The 17,164-nt window shown below is 39.4% G+C and overlaps 2 protein-coding genes across 4 annotated transcripts; both read left to right on the plus strand.

The window, feature by feature from the left end:
• The first annotated feature begins 1,235 nt into the window (after positions 1 to 1,235).
• Positions 1,236 to 7,653, plus strand: nkain5 (sodium/potassium transporting ATPase interacting 5). Of its 3 annotated transcripts, none has more exons than XM_010754595.3 (7): positions 1,236 to 1,715; positions 2,875 to 3,012; positions 4,454 to 4,534; positions 5,584 to 5,781; positions 6,384 to 6,444; positions 6,639 to 6,709; positions 6,812 to 7,653. In XM_010754595.3, exons 1-6 carry the CDS (start codon positions 1,662 to 1,664, stop codon positions 6,692 to 6,694), a joined length of 588 nt encoding a protein of 195 aa, XP_010752897.2. In that variant the 5' UTR covers positions 1,236 to 1,661; the 3' UTR covers positions 6,695 to 6,709; positions 6,812 to 7,653. The 3 variants fall into 3 exon arrangements, with proteins under 3 accessions (XP_010752897.2, XP_010752898.2, XP_027144496.1); XM_027288695.1 differs by lacking the exon at positions 1,236 to 1,715 and adding an exon at positions 2,605 to 2,659; XM_010754596.3 differs by lacking the exon at positions 6,639 to 6,709.
• A 1,230-nt stretch (positions 7,654 to 8,883) lies between these two features.
• ythdf1 (YTH N6-methyladenosine RNA binding protein F1) lies at positions 8,884 to 15,380 on the plus strand. Its single transcript, XM_010754594.3, has 6 exons — positions 8,884 to 9,286; positions 9,500 to 9,527; positions 10,251 to 10,345; positions 10,433 to 12,085; positions 12,976 to 13,020; positions 13,786 to 15,380. The coding sequence occupies exons 1-6, from the start codon at positions 9,257 to 9,259 to the stop codon at positions 13,798 to 13,800; spliced, it is 1,866 nt and encodes a 621-aa protein (XP_010752896.1). The 5' UTR covers positions 8,884 to 9,256; the 3' UTR covers positions 13,801 to 15,380.
• The last annotated feature ends 1,784 nt before the right edge of the window (positions 15,381 to 17,164 follow it).

Below are 17,164 nucleotides of genomic sequence, written 5' to 3' on the forward strand. Positions count from 1 at the left end.
GTTGAGGGAAGGTTGAAAACATATTCCAACACTCAGTTAGTGAGTTTCTATCCACCTGTTTTTATATGCTTTGATTTAAATTTGATTTGCACGTTAAACAGTAAAAAGTATTGTGGACGTTTTACCAGACTGTTGTGGGGAAAGAGGGAACTTGTTTTTTCATCCTCACCTATGGTCATGAGCTTTGGGTAGTGAATGAGGAGCTCGGACATCCGGAGGGAGCACGGAGTTGAGCTGCTGCTCCTGAAAGGACCAAACTGAGGTGGTTCAACATCTGATCCGGATGCCTCCTGGGTGCCCTCCTTTGGAGGTTTTCCGGGTACGTTCAACTAACTTAATTACAGTACATCTCATTAATGTCATATTGTTTGGACCTTTTCTTCTGCAGCAGTTTAATGACACCCGACTGGAGATTTTCTTCTGATATTCACATAACAATAGTGCATAGAAATGCTTGAATGTCCTCCAGCTACTCAGCCTCAACTCTCTGTGATTTTGAGTTTCCTAATGGACAGTGAAGTAAACTGTTGCAAACAATGTTTGTACCACCGGGACGAGGAGGTTTTTAGCTCCTGGGACGTAGGGGGGAATGCGGAGCCAGTGTTGTGCCAGAACTGGAGCCGGGCAAGCAGGCAAAGTAACCAGGCTCAACAGCCTCTATGGACGTAATGACAGAGGTGAAAAGAGAGAGCGACTGAACAAGAAGCTGCTAAGTAAGTAAATCTGGGACCGGCTTTTTGCTGTTGGTGAGAGCTCGGTAAAATAAAAGTTTGTAGTTTGAGGCGTCCTGTCAACAGTTTTACAGACGGCTCTTTTATAATAGTTGTCTAAGGAGAAAAAGCCTTTTGGGCTGCAGGGGAATTTTTTGCTGCAATACCGCAAATGGCAAAATTGTGAACAAGGCACACAAGTCTTATTATACATCCATGGGTTGAACACATAGACAGGGTGAAGCTCAGCGTGGCGGCTCTGGCCGTTCATTTGGGCAGTCCCAAATGAAACCCATCTGTGACAGCACCAATCAAAGCTAAGCCTTTAAGCCTTAATATAATATGAACAGGTGAGATCTATATAAATTCTCCCTCAGTACAGTTGTCATAAACGAGGAAATTAGCAATAGAGACCAAAACTGTTTTTTGTACCAGGCTGTAAACATGTTTATTTCTGCTGTGAAGTTGGACATTTGAACATGGGGACTTATGGAGACTGACTCACTTCTGGAGCCAGCCTCAAGTGGACGTTTGAGGAACTGCAGTTTTTGGTACTTCCACATTGGCCTCAGCACACAGCCATAGAGATTGCTACTTGGTTACTTGGGCATCCCTAGAAATGACACTATAAATCACAGGCTGTATTATTATTGTATTACTGCTCTTCTGCTCTTCGTGGCATTGATCACCTCTCATACAGCCTACCCTCCCCCTTCTCCGTATAGTTTGCACACAGGGACAGCCTACGTGTTTTCCTCATGAGGTAAAGTGCACTATTCCTCACACGTCTGGTCATGGACTCAAAGCTCCGCTGGTTTGTTCCTCATATTTGAGCAATTTAATTAAAAAAAAAAAATCTTCACTGTTGTTATCCACATCCTGATCATCAGTCCCAGAGGGAGTAAAGAGGAGAAGAAGAAAAAGAAGAAGAGGAAGAAGAAGAAGGAGAAGATGGGGTGCTGCTCTGCACGATGCATGCTGATCCTCCTCTGCTGTTTGCAGTTGGTGAGATGTTTTTCTCTCTTACACATGATGCTTCGACATAAACACATCTGTTTACACATCAGGGCAACCGCGTGGTGCAGAAAATCTATAAAACTTCAAAATAATGCTAAATTTTTTAATGATTTAAATACCTGCAAATACTTGTTGTTTATTATAACTTAAAGTTCCTTTGTTGGTGCTTTTTGAAGCCACACTTTTAACATTATTTCTAACACTATAAAACCTTAAATTTAGACTACAGGCTACACTATTTTAACAAAAAAACAACTTGAATATTTGTTAAACTCATTGTTTGGTTGTTTTGTTTGATGACCTTCCATTCACATTCTTATTATTAATTCAGTTTTCTACATAAACTGCGAAAAAAAAGAAAAAAAAAGAAATTAGAGCTGATTCATCTATTTATTGATTAGTTAATCACCAGAAATTACTCAGCAACACTCTGGATGATTGATTAATTGTTAATTATGTTATGTTATTAATTATGTTTTTTATTATCAAAACTTGCTGTTTCCAGCTTCTGCAATGCAAATGCACGTTTGCATGTTTTCTTGCTGTTTTATTAGAGTAAAGTGAATATCTTTGTGTTTTCGACTGTTGCTCAAACAAAACAAGCGGTTTGAAGACGTCACCTTGAGCTCTGACGGGCATATTTAACTACTTTATGATATTTTATAGATTAAATAATTCGCAGATTAATCAATACTGTGAACAATTCTCATCTGCAGCTTTCATATATGTATATTTTTTGTGAATTGTAATATTAATCGAGTTAGAGGCTGTTATGAAAAGCAGTGACCGCCCACCACCATCACTACAACCACCACAATGAAGGGCTGCACCCACTTTGTCTTCCTCCTCTGTGTTTCCCACCCTGCCCCCCTCTTCATGACTGACTGACTGACTGACTGGGGCATTGACCTCAGAGGACGCACCATAAACAGGTTTGTCTTTTCCCCCCCAGCATGCTTTTTGTCCCTCGTGGCTCAGTTACCTTGACAACTCATAAGAATGACAAATACAACCTTGTGGGATTCACTATCTAACAAGCCCAGAGCGACACATCCTCACCTCACACAGACCGGGAGTGACAAAGTGGATCTGTTTTTAAAAGAAGTCATCATCGGGGGACTCTGAACTCTGTTTCTGCTCCTTCCAGATAACTGCACTGGAGAGGCAGCTGTTTGACTTCCTCGGTTACCAGTGGGCTCCCATCATGGTCAACTTCTTTCACATCATCGTGGTCATCCTGGGCCTGTTTGGAGTCATCCAGTACAGATCACGCTACGTTGTCATGGTGAGGGAGCTGACTGATTTTCTTCTGAGCTCATAAAAAGTTTGTGTCAAAGCACTGAAAGTGATTTCTGGGCCTTTTGGGGGGGGGGTTGTTAGAAGTAGTTTTATGGTGGGAAATACACATATTTGAGATCTGAGATATTACTCTCATTAAATATGAAGCTAGTCTTTAAGCTGAGCTTAGTCTAAAACCTGGAAACAAAGGGAAACGGCTTCCTACTAAAACTTCTAGAGACCACTTATTAGTCATATCTGGATTATTTAATCTGGGAACAGTTTTCAATCAGCTCCCGGCAAAAAAATAAATAGTCCCACACATAATCTCCTGTAAAACGACTCTGATGTTTTTAAACTAAACAGAGTCAGGCTAGCTCTTTCCCCCTGTTTCCACTGGCCACTTTTAACTCCTCATCACAGATGCAGTTCAACCATACAGTGATTTTTTTCTCCTTTTATTTAAATGTGACAGATGTGTGACAGAAAATGAACAAAATAAACAAACATACAAGAGAAAACAGCTGCAGTGATACGTAGAATAAACTGGAGTGTTATTGATTGGATATCTGAGATGTTTGCGTGCATGAAGGCAGAGTACGACAATGACAACGTGAGAGCTAAGTTGTAGTACAAAGACAACAATAACAATCATTATTTCTGCCATCGCTGTCACCACCCTCATCATTCATGAAGGATCTTTGGAGGCCTGAGGTAGTGTCAGTTGTTTCTCCACCCTGTCTGTGGGTGTGGCAGAGGGTAGCTACTGTTAGTTTAAGCATTCTTCTTAGTTTATTCTTTTTTAAAAATGATTAGTTAAGTGGCTTGTCTGTGTGCGTTTTCCTCTTTTGTCCAGCTATGCATATATATATATATATAATATATATAAGATATATATATATATATATATATATATATAAACTGAAGTTAACAAAATCAAAAGACAATGCCAGCTGCAGGAAGGAAGAGAGTGAGAGAGCTCAGGGACCAGCTTTTATAATTTAACGGTTCAGGAGACCCTACTATGTCACCCAATTGCCCGCTGTGTTTGGCCAGGACAACCTCCAGGACAGTGTATGAGTGCAATGTTGTATGGTGCAACAAAACATCCAAATGGTGGTGTCTCAAGAAAGCGAGAGAACCAGCAATGAGCTCCAAGAGTTTTTTTTTTTTAAGCCTACAGACTCCAGGTGTTATCGTTTTGCTGTTGACCCTCTACCAGCACAAAAGCAGTGACACAAATCAAAACAGGCAGACACAGTCGCCACAAAAGTATCCAGTATTTCACAAGAAAAACATACATAGTTTTGTGTAACATATTTTTTCTCATCTTTATCTTGGGAAACAGTATTTTGCAGACTTGTATCGTGTCACATTCGAGGAGCCCGATGCTTCACTACGTCCATATTGAATTATTAATTTTCTTCATAATGTTTCGGTCTTCTCAGTACCTGCTGTGGACGCTGTTGTGGGTCGGCTGGAATGTCTTTGTGTCCTGTCTCTACCTGGATCTGGGAGGCCTTTCAAAGGTAAAGTCTAATGGTCACGTTAAGTGTCAGATAATTAGAGACCCGTGCAGCTTCGGCTCCTAAACACAGTGTTCAGCTCCGTCCATGTCTCAGGACGTGCCTTCAGAAACTGTCACGTGATTATACGGTATGTTTACAGTCTGTTCTCAGTCACGACATGTTCAGTGTCATGAAGTGACAGTAACTTGTTTATGTCTCCAATCTGCAGCTGAAAACATATTAAACTGGTATTTTTAGGTCCTGATTGATGAAGATGACACAAATGATTCATGTTAGTATGAGATAATGATTAACAATTGTCGTAAAAGTGCTGGCGAAGGTTCAGTACTTGTAGTTGGATTTGTTTTAGCAGAGAAAACCTGCTGATACATGGAGTGTCAAATAATGAACTGATGCAGAAAAATTGAACTTTTCTCATTCATCAAGTAAAAGCACAAAACATTTCGACCGTGTTTTCCTCATAGGCCTTCCTGTAGGGATTTACATCTCCCTGCATCAGGTTAAAGCTTCTGAAAAACTCCTTCTAGTTGCTTGAAAGCGTATTCTACAAAACTGGATCAAAACTGGGTGTTTCAATATCAAGATTTTCAATATGCTCTCACATGGAAGGTTACAGGCTGTTATGAGGGGTCAGGATGGGCTAGTCCTTTTCAGACTACATACCTGCAGACCTGAAAACCTCCCGTGACAACATGATAGGCTGCTGATGACTGGTCACTTTGTATCAGACATAAACTGAAACAGTTTTGAATAATTATCATGGTTTCAAGATCCATTTTCTTCACATATATTCCCCCTTTTTAAGGAAATAATAACTTAGTAGCTGATGGCTTAATCGATAATGAAAATAATCATTAGTATTGGCTCCAGACAGGAAGCTCATATTAAACCATATCATGTTCACACTGCTCCTGATCCTTGCTGCAGGTCAGATTTCTCTCCCATCTATTTCAGCTTTCTACCGCTCACAGCTTAATGAAACACAAATATCTTGAAGAACATGAGGGCTGTAGTGTTCACCTTCACATCTCTTCTGCCTGTTTTATCAGGACAGTGATATACTCTCCATGGGAGTGTCGCCACATCGCTCGTGGTGGAAGGACAACGGTCCGGGATGTGAGAGCGACGGCCTTCCCTCGGCTGGGTGGCAGAACCAGCAAAACCCAGAGCTGACCACAGTAGTGAGCTGCTGGCTGGAATACCAGTACATAGAGATCCTGCACTGCATCGTCCAGCTCCTCCTATCAGTGAGTCTCTGCTTTGTATCACTGAGTAACTCAGCCATCACATGAGTTTGTTGTTTAAGTTAAAATGTCAACAGAATAACTCAAAAACCCAAATTAAAGGATATATTTATTATTTAATATTGTTTTCTCTGTCAATAAACATTCATCTATACACACAGGAGTTGACAGTCGCCTAGCAACAGTGACTGTAAATTAGAAAACACATTATCACACTGATCTGTAGTGTCAGCCACGCCTTTAGTTACTATCCAAATCAACACACACGAACACAGCAGATACTACACAGACTATGACTTCTTAATAAAGCAAAAAAAAAATTATGCTTTTTTAACCATCTACTTTGCATTTTGATACATGTCGATATGTCTTTTCTTGATATGCGACTGAGAAGCAGCTAAATTGGGTCATTCATTTTATTATTTACACCTGTGCTCCTCCTACTGTGACATGATCAAATTTGCTCGAAAATCACGGTTAATAGAATGATTGTAAAGTATGTTTTGTGATGAATAATGTGCTTTTCAAACATAAAAGAAAGAAAATTAAGGACATTTTTTAAAAATTGTGTTTCACATTCATAGATCTTTGTGTTATTTCCACAGCTCCTGGGATTTGTTTACGCCTGCTACATCGTCACTACTTTCTCAAATGAGGAAGACAGCTGTAAGTATTTCCCCGGATCATCGATGGAAACCACAAATATAATTTATCCTACATACATTATCCATTAAGACATTTTATTAAGTCATTTATTAAAATATAAAACATAAAATGCATTTAGTGACATTTGCCACTCCACTTTCTTTTTGTTTACACTGCAGTTGATCATTCATGTATGTTGTTTTTTCTTATTTTAGTTAATTTCATTGGTGAATTTCATCATCCATCCAAATCCTCTCAGTTGTTCTTCTAGTCTAAAGACCTGTGGGTAGGTTGAGTGCCATTTCCTCTCATTTGCATCTATATCATGTTCCATCTTATTTGTACGACATCTCTCATATACAGTGTGTTTTTCTATATTTTTGCATAGATTATAAATGACCACAAAAATAAAGCGGTTGGGGAAAAAGCTGAGAAGGAGCTGGACGAGAAATCGCTTTGAAGAAGACTAAGTCGTCAATAAAACATCTGTCACAGATGCCGAACACAAACTGTACACGCTGTCAGGAGTCAAGAATTTTCAGTATATCACAGTATATAATGTGTATGTCTTCCCTCAGACTTTAAATGCTGTAAAACTACATGTAAATCTACCTCTGTGTGTGCGTGTGAGAATGTACATGTGTGTGAAAGAGATCACTAGAAATCACTAGATATTAAACACAAAGTGTGATTTAAAATATGTAAATAGGTTTGATGTTTTGTAAAATGTATAAATTATTAATATGTGTCATTTATAGTTTGAATAAGTGAACATCATGTGTAGTAAATAATGAAATAAACCACGTCTACAATACAATTAATACACAGCTCCCAAAGGGTGCTATTTTTTTTATCTTGTGCACACAACTTATTATCTTGAGTGAAGCAATTATTGCAATGTTATTATTTATTTATGTCTTGTATAAAGCCAGGTTGCAGCAGGAACCCTACAAACATTAAAGACATCATAAAATTGCTTAAACATTGCACTGGGCAACCAAAATGCTCCAGCATTCATTATTGTAATGCAACTAAACTGTTATTGGCTTCTCCACTTAATGTTATTGACACTTGACCAAGCTGAACAACATCCCAGTGAAAAGACACAGTGTGTGCTCTGTTGTGCCTTTTTGTATGATGAAAAATAAACAAGAAGTGTGAATTTCAACTTTATTTTAATGGCATTTTAAGATAAATAACTTGTGTGGACACAAGATAAAAAAATAGCTGTTTTGGGACATATATTAAGGTGTTGCACACATTTCTTTATTATTAATCATTTATTATGAGAAAATACAGTTTTTTTTCTGCTCTGTGTGGCTCTTTAACATAGCTTTTGATAGCTTGTAATCAAAATTACTGCAATATTACAGTTTTATAGGCTTTGAATTGTTCTTATATACTTAAAAAAAGCTTAAATAATTAGAGATGTATGTGTAAATGTGGTTTTAATCCATAAATGTAAACACAGATACTATGAAACACACCAATCTGCTAATGCTAATTAGCATTTTTTTCTCAATCTTTATAGAGAAAACATTCAAATACACAACAAACAAGAATATGACTAATAAAATTAAACTAAAACTACGCTATTGTTATTAAGACTTCATTGTACATTTTTATAAAGTTTAATAGTCCATTTTTATTCTTTAAAGGTCCAGTGTGTAGAATTTAGTTGTATCTAATGGTCTGATTGCTGCGCTGCAATCTCCTCACATCACCCTCACCTTCTTAGTGTAAAGGAGAAACACTTAAAGGGCCTTGTTTTGAGTCAGTATTTAGTTTGTCTGTTCTGGGCTACTGTAGAAATGCAGTGTTTCAATATGGTGGCCTCCATGAAAGAGGACCCGCTTTATTTTTTGTTTGTTTGTTTTTTATTATTATTATTGCTAGCTACCTAGCTAAGTTTTTTATTTTTTTGTTTGTTTTTTATTTATTTATTATTATTTCTTTGTTTTTTTTGTTTTGTTTTTTTTATTTTATTTTTTTTGCTAGCTACCTAGCTAACTTTTTTATTTTTTGGTTTGTTTTTTATTTATTTATTATTATTATTTCTTTGTTTTGTGTTTGTTTGTTTTTTATTTTATTTATTTTTTTAATTTATTTTTTTGCTAGCTACCTAGCTAAGTTTTTTATTTTTTTGTTTGTTTTTTATTTATTATTATATCTTTTTTGTTTTTTGATTGTTTTATTTAATTTTTTTATTATATTTTTATTTTTGCTAGCTAGCTAACTTTTTTGTTTTGTTTTTTATTTAGTTTGTTTTTTATTTATTTATTTATTATTTTTGTTTATTTTGCTAGTTAGCTAGCTAACTTTTTTTAATGTTATTTTTTTTTTGTTTGTTTGTTTATTTTTGCTAGTTAGCTAGCTAACTTTATTTATTTATTTATTTATTTATTTATTTATTTATTTATTCATTCATTCTGCTAGCTAGCTAGCTCGGGAGCCGTTAACGCGTCCGTCCTGCTCCACGTCACCGACGTCACTTCCGCCACGCCAGACCCCCGGATGAAGCTGCCATTGGGGCCGTTGGTGAGCAGCAGGGCCACCGGAGGCTGGTTGGGTTTTTTTTTTTAATTTACCGGTGAAGAAGGAGGCTCGCGGCGGATTGAAGCCTCCATCCGCTCGGCTGGATTAAATGTCGACAGGCGCGCGCGGAGTGCGAGCCAACGGCCACCACGAGCCGACCAACCGTCCGCGGCGCGCGGAGACAGAGACACCGGCTAACGGCTGCTGCTAACGAGTCTGAGTGTGTGTGTGAGTGTGTGTGTGTGTGCAGCTCACACACTGTCAGGACTGTCAGTGTAACACAACACCTGGTGGATGAATGATGTCTGCCGCTAGTATCGACCCTCAGGTGAGCAGCGACAGAAGCTCCAGGTTTCTGTCCCCAGAGAGAGGCGAGATGTGTCAGAGAGGAGGGGACCAGAAAGGCCTGGACCACCAGACCAGACAACCCCCTCCTCTGTTTTATTCCTCTGCATGTCTGTATAAACATGTAAACATGTGTGTGCTCTCTCTTTATGTCTCCTTTCACATGCATTCATCGTTCCAACATGACCGCATGAAGACATCGAAAGGACAAGATGCAAGCAAAGGTGAGAGGAGAAAGTGGAAGTTAGACCTACAGATGACACATGAACCCGTCACCTGACACCTCATGTCTCTGTCAACAGAGAGAGCCACAAATAATGTCTTTGCATCACTGCATATTTTGTTTCATGCTTCTGGGCCGAGCACCGGATCATTTACTACAGAGAGGTTTAAGGATTTTATTGATTGTCAGAGTCTGAGAGATGTTTTATTTTGAAAAAAATACAAATACATCCAACTGTGCCCTTAAAATTCGATACATTAAGGAGCGTGCTTCATTTGTCAGTGTCGGCTCGTTGCTGAGAAACAAGCTCAGGGCTCGCACTAATTCAGCCGAGTATTTTTTTTTTACACGCTTTATCATTTTATGTTGTCATATTTATCCCTCACATCTTGAAATAAAAATCGGTCCGAGGTTGGGGACCGCCGCAGTAATGACCGTACATCATTATATCAATGCAAAACACAGAAAACATCTTGCATGCTCACTCGCAAAAAAGGTCAACTCCTATAAAGGTTATCCTCTCTGCGGCGGGCAGGATCATCCGTCATCATCACTATAAATCTCTATATAATCATTCACACTCACAGTTTTTCCAGTACGGCAATAAAAGCGGTGTACGCTGTTTTTTAGCACTAGTTCTAGTTGTTGTGTGTTTTCACTGAGATCTGTGATGTTTCATTAGACGTTCCAGCTTCGATAACTGCTGTATTTTTTTTTATTGCAGCCTTTCCAGTTTCAGTGCAGAATGGCTCCCTCCACCAGAAGGACACCGTCCATGACAATGACTTTGAGCCTTATCTCACCAGCCAGTCTAATCAGGTACCGTCTGCGACACTGAAATCATTTTTATTCTGATGTTATATCGCCGCATCTCGTTGCTCTAACGTATTCTGTTTGTGTTTGTAGAATAACAGCTATCAATCCATGACAGACCCTTACCTGTCCAGCTACTATGCCCCCTCCATTGGGTTTCCGTACCCTCTCAGTGAGGCTCCTTGGTCGACAGGAGGTGACCCACCCATCCCCTACCTGACACCCTATGCCCCCCTCAGCAATGGAGACCATCACTTCATGCACGACACGGTGTTCGGGCAGCCCGGAGGGCTCAGCAGCAGCATCTATCCGCACAGGTTTAACTTTTTCCCGGAGAACCCGGCCTTCTCAGCCTGGGGCACGAGCGGTTCTCAGGGCCAGCAGACTCAGAGCTCAGCCTACGGGGGGAGTTACAGCTACCCGCCCAGCTCTTTAGGAGGCACCTTAGTCCCCGACGGCCAGACAGGTTTCCATAGTGACACGCTGAGCAAGGCTCCAGGTATGAACAGCCTGGAGCAGGGCATGCTGGGCCTAAAAATAGGTGGGGACGTGACGGGAAGTGGCTCGGGTGTGAAAAGTGCATGCTCCGTGATCGGCGGCGGTGGCAGTGTTGCAGCGGCTGTTGCCACGGGCAACGGTGGCACACCGATTGGAATGCCCCCTCCGAAACCGACGTCGTGGGCTGCGATCGCGAGTAAACCTGCCAAGCTGCAGCAACAAAAGACCAAGAACAAACTGGGCCCACCCATGGCTGGAGGAGCTCTGCCTCCACCCCCGATTAAACACAACATTGACATTGATACTTGGGATAATAAAGGGACTGTCGCCAAGATGGCCCCACCTTTACCCCCACACCATCACCACCACCACCATCACCACCAACAGCACCAGCCCCAGCTTCACTCCCACGCTCCCAGTCTCCTGCCCCCGCTCCAACAGTCCCTACAGTCTGCCCAGTCCCTCGTGCAGCAGATGACCATGCAGGGTCCTCCACCTCCTCCTCCACAGTCTTACCAGAACCACAACTCCGCTCCAACACCTCAGACCCGCTGGGTGGCGCCGCGCAACCGCAACTTGTGCTACGGCGGTGGAAGCTTGGACAGCAACGGCTCCTCTAACGGTGGCGGTGTTGGTAACGGAGGCGGAGGAGGCGTGGGTGTGCCACCAGAGCCGGGATCCGAGTCCCACCCTGTGCTGGAGAAGCTGCGAGCGGCCCACAGCTACAACCCCAAGGAGTTCGACTGGAACCTGAAAAACGGCCGGGTGTTCATCATCAAGAGCTACTCCGAGGACGACATCCACCGCTCCATCAAGTACTCCATCTGGTGCAGCACGGAGCACGGCAACAAACGTTTGGACTCAGCCTTCAGAGCTATGAACGCTAAAGGTCCCGTCTACTTGTTGTTCAGCGTCAACGGCAGCGGCCACTTCTGCGGCGTGGCCGAAATGCGCTCGCCTGTGGACTACGGCACCAGCGCCGGCGTTTGGGCGCAGGACAAGTGGAAGGGCAAGTTTGACGTGAACTGGTTGTTTGTTAAGGACGTGCCAAACAGTCAGCTGCGCCACATCCGCCTGGAGAACAATGACAACAAGCCGGTCACCAACTCACGCGACACTCAAGAGGTCCCTCTGGAAAAGGCGAAGCAGGTGCTCAAGATCATCGCCCAGTACAAACACACCACCTCCATCTTTGACGACTTCTCCCACTATGAGAAGAAGCAGGAGGAGGAGGAGGTGGTGAAAAAGGTAGAACGTTTATTTTAAATTGACGATACGTTCAAATGTTATTAAAGGGGTTATTATTATTATTATTACACCGTCAGGATGTAGCACGGTTCATGCAGTCGTGTCTCCACCTGTGGATACACTCGTGAAAACGTAATAAAGAAATAATTGCAAAAAAGATTAAGATTAAAAGATTATGTCTCCCAGTTTAAACATTCACAATCTTAATAGATCATTAATTTGCATATTAGAAGTAGCATTAGTGACGCTGAGAAGCTCGAGCATCGTGATATTTCAAATAATAAAAATAAACGTGATTTTAGATCTGATGATGATGATGATGTCAATTATGGGATTAGTTTACTCTCTCCGCCTGTTACGATTAAACCATTTACATGTTTCTGAGAAGCATAACCAGGAACATTAACGAGGCGTGTTTTGGTGCATAACAAACATGCTTCAAGTCAAGAAGCACAAGTAGGGAGGAGGGTGTCCAGCTCAGTTGGTAGAGCAGCCGTCCCTTGTACAAAAGCTCAGTCCTTGCCATGGCGGTCCATCCAACCTGTGGCTCATGTGATTCCCCGTCTCTCTCTCTCCACATTCCTGTCACTCTTCAGCTGTCTCTGTCAAATAAAGCTCAAAAAGGCCAAAAAATGATCTTGAAAAAAATGTACCATAATGAGTTTTGTTCAAGAAAAGTTCACAGAATATTTGAAATGTGCAGAAATGATCAGCCCTGATGTTAGAAAAGAAAGAAATCACCTGAAATGACCCTCCCCTCTTTCTGAGCACCTGCCTCATGATATTTGTATCTGTTGGTCATCGATGTGGAAAGTTGAGGCATTAATAGTGATGAGATGTTTTTTCTGATGTGACTTTTCAGTGAAGTTTTGCATGTTTTTTTTCAACAGAGCTACGAGCCTGCCTCGATACAGAGCCGGTCCCGAATCGATCAGGTAACGTATATGAACCACTGTGTGACAAATGTATGCAACATCACATGCATGGAGTTATTAAATAGATGTTTAATGAGGTTAAATGTTAAGTGTGCAACACACCAGAAAAACCTCCACCGGGCACGTCTCTGTCATGTCTCGGACACGACGCTGTTTCGATCTGCGTTACTTCAAACCCCACCAGGAGCGTTTGTCCACCAGACTGGCTCAGATTTGGTCCTTATTTTTGTTTTATGTGCTTCTAAATATGTAAATATGGTACATAGATAAATTGTTTTCCTTTTGGCACAAGGTGTTTTATTTTGAAAATCGACCGGATTCTCTGTACCATTTCTGAGTCTGACTTCCAGGCAGCTCAATCTGCTCTGTACAGATTGACGCAGACTGCTCGTGGTGTCCGTCAAAAATAGAAAAGCCGTATTTTCTCGATGGAGAGCCACTCCTGTGCACGACCACGGCGCCTCTGGTCGGGTTTGAAACGTTGACTCTGGCGGCTGTGGCGCACATAGAGGCGTGTTGCATCCATGCCCAGTGGAATTTATGAGTGTAAAATAACTTCAGTATCAGTTTGTTTGTCTATAATTTGCTTAAAATCATTAACAGACAAAAAAACAACATAATATGATCAAATTATCTCAATATAATTCCACTAAAATCAAATAATGATGATGCCGAATCACATCATTGTCAGTTACTGCTACAAACATCATCAAATATTACAGATATCGATGAATCTGTCCAATAATTCCTTTTGTTCTTTTCCAGGATCGTCAGAAGTAAAACAGAAGACGGCTGCCGACGACATTTAGATTTAAAAAGCTGAACACACGGACATAAATAAATTGAAAACTAATATTTTTTTCTATTTAATTTTGTTGACTTTGGCCCATGTCAAACTTTTGACCCCCATTGCTCCCCAGTCTTTAAAGATGCGTGCAGGGATGAAGCTAGTTCCACCACAGTTGAATCGCTTCAATAATATTATATTTTCTTGTTTTTTCTGTATTTTTTAGCCTTATTAAAAAAAAAAACAAAAAAAACTCTTTATCGCTATCCCGGAACTTGCATTGTTAACTAAATATGAGTAAACAAATATCTGCACGTCTGTTTTTTTTTTATTTAGTTTTTTTTTTTTTTTGGAAAATCTCTTGACAACATGCTGCTGATATTCAGTGACTGTTCACTTTGTGGTTTGTGTGTTGGAGAAATGTTAAGTGCTTGTATTGGTTAATCTTAACGAGTGAACAACACTTTATTGACAAATGTCTGCTATCTGTGTGTGGCCAGTTGTATTTTATATTATCGGAAGAAGACGAAGAAAAATAACTTCTATGACGCCCCGTTTTTCTTTTTGTTTTGTTTTTTTCCAACGTGAGGGCGGTGTGACTTTGGTGGAGGAATGCGTACACTGAAAGTTTCTGTATGCATAGACTTAATCGTGCAAGGTTGTGACGTTAGAAAGCGTAAATGTTTGACAGAATATTTTGAATAATGTGTTACCTGGCTTACAACTGATTTTAAATTTAGTTGTTTTGTTTTTTTGTCTCTCCAGAGCGGAGCCTTAACATTTCTTTTCAGCACTAGAATAAATGAAATTTGTGATTTTTATTAAGTTCTTTTTCAGAATTGTACCTCAAATTTTCAGCTAGAGATTCAGGGAAACGACGCCTAGAGATCAAACGCTCTTAAAAGAAAGTCCCCCTCTTTCTTATTTAAAAGGATGGAAATACAAATTTACTGTATGAGTTCAGGTTTTTAATCGACACAAAATTTGCTTTTTGTCTTTCTTTCCCTCTGTTTCCCTGCTGTGTTTATGAAATACTGAAGGAAATGTAGCATGTACTGCTTTTAAAACTCAAGCCAGGCCTGTCACTTTGTTTATTTTTTATTTCTTTGTTTCTTGTTCTCTCTTAACATAATTATAATCTTGGCATTCTCATCATTTTCATTGCTATAACCTGTCCACATCATCCTCCAGAAAAATGTAAGCTTTAATGTACCGGCATTTCTAACTTGAGATCGCCTCAAAAATGTTTAACTGTAGCATTATACTTAACTGATTTATTGTCAAGTGTATGGAAACCCAGAGATTAGCCTATATGGTATATGTTTGTGACTTCTTCTTTTTGTTTTGTTTTTTAATTGCTTGCTGTATTGTGTGTATGCCAGCGTGAAAGACAAGAGAGGGAGTATGATTGTGGAGCAATCAGAGTTATATAACTGGTATTGGAATATAGAAAATTTATGCAAAAAGAAGAAAAAAAGTTTTATCATCCCTGAATTAAATATCATTGTATCAGAGGTCACCATCACATTCTTAGATTTGACCATGTTCATTATTAAAGATATACTTATCTGTAGTGTGTGGAACTGATTTATTATCACCATGAAGTTAAAGACACACAAACAAACAAACAAACAATCTCTGTTCAGCGGTGGAAAGAAACTAACCACACGAGTAATGCAGTAATGGAGTATTTCTGTTTTATGTAACTTTACTGTCCGCTGCATCAAAGAAGGAAGTAATGTAACGGCAATTTTTCATACCCTTTTTCATAAATTTGGTGATTTTAAATTTAGAATTTTTCTGATAAACTGAAGGATTAGTTAGGATTAGTAATTTCTCCTGTTTCCTAAACTAAATAAACAACTTAAATTAGCTGAAAAAAGGCTGTATTTGAGTACTTTTACTTTTCATACTTGAAGTACATTTAGCTGATAATACATACAGTGTACAGAGTGTGACCAAAGATCATTCTGGCACCTCATACAGGATACTCTACTCTGGATTCCTTTGTTAAATAAGGTCATAAATATTTAAGAAATAACAGATCCGCTCTGACATTTTTTTAAAAACTGGGTCATAAATGTAATTTTTATGATCTAAAGTGGATAACTGTCGAGGAAAACGTTAGTCAAACAGGAGTGAATGGTGTATTTGTTACTGAACATAGGCATGAAGGATTATTTCAAAATAAAATACCTTTATTCGTAGTAACAAAGGAAATAGTGTTGATGGTGTGTTTTTACATTTAGGACAACAATGGAGATCTGTGGCACAGATGAATAACATGAATTCACACATCAGTTAATAAGAAAATATAACCAGCCTCATCCTTTATCATTATTTATTTATCTATCATCCTTTGTGCTGCTGCTGTTTACACGCCTCACAAAGATTCAAGCTGTGAAAATGTGAAAAGAGATTAAACTAGGTTATAGAGAAGAAGATAATATTTATCAGCAATTCACCTAAAAAGTGTTTGACTAACCCCCACAGTCCTGTCAGATGAGCTCCACTGGTCTTTGAAATGGCTTTAGATCGCTGACTTTGTCCAAAACCCAAAGAAATCCACTTTACGTCGATGTATATGAACAAGAAAAGCAGCATTTGAGATGCAGGAATCTGGAGAAGTTCAGTTGTTTTTTTTTTGCTTGAAAAAGGACTGAAACGATTAATCTGTTTTTAAAAATGATTAACTTGTTGATCACCTATTGATTAATCGATTGTCATCTCAGCCCTATAGTCATTACCTTAGACCATGTAAACCAGGATTTCACTGTAGACTAAAAGATGAATCGATCATTAATCTCACTCCTCAGTTTTCATATACATATATTTTGAATAGTGTAGTATTTCTTATTTATAGATTACACTCATATACTATTCATACAGTGACACTTCTCCAGAACATGCATTGACACAACTCATTTATACAGTGTATAGTACTTACTCACAATTTACTGTAAAAGTACAATAATATCTTAGCAGCAACATAATGCAGTTCTTGTGTATGAACCTACATTAAAATCCTGTGTTTTTACAGTGTCTGGTTACTATAGAAACACAGAATAACACTGATTTTCATTTATATTACTGTAAAAAGAAATTACTATACAGTAGCCAGTAACTGAGCGTAAAGGTAGAATCATTTATTTTACAGTACACATCCTGTAAATTTACAGAAATGTACTGGCTACTGAGCAGTAATGACAGTGAATTTACTTTAATTTACTGTAATTTAACAGCAACATAATGGAGTTTTTTTTAGTTGCTGTAATTTTACATTGAAATACTGTATTTGTTTTAAGCCAGTAATTTGCTGTAAAAGTACAATCATATATTTTACAGTGCACATATGGC

This window comes from Larimichthys crocea, chromosome XV (assembly GCF_000972845.2).
Source record: "Larimichthys crocea isolate SSNF chromosome XV, L_crocea_2.0, whole genome shotgun sequence".
Taxonomy (NCBI): Eukaryota; Metazoa; Chordata; class Actinopteri; family Sciaenidae; genus Larimichthys; species Larimichthys crocea.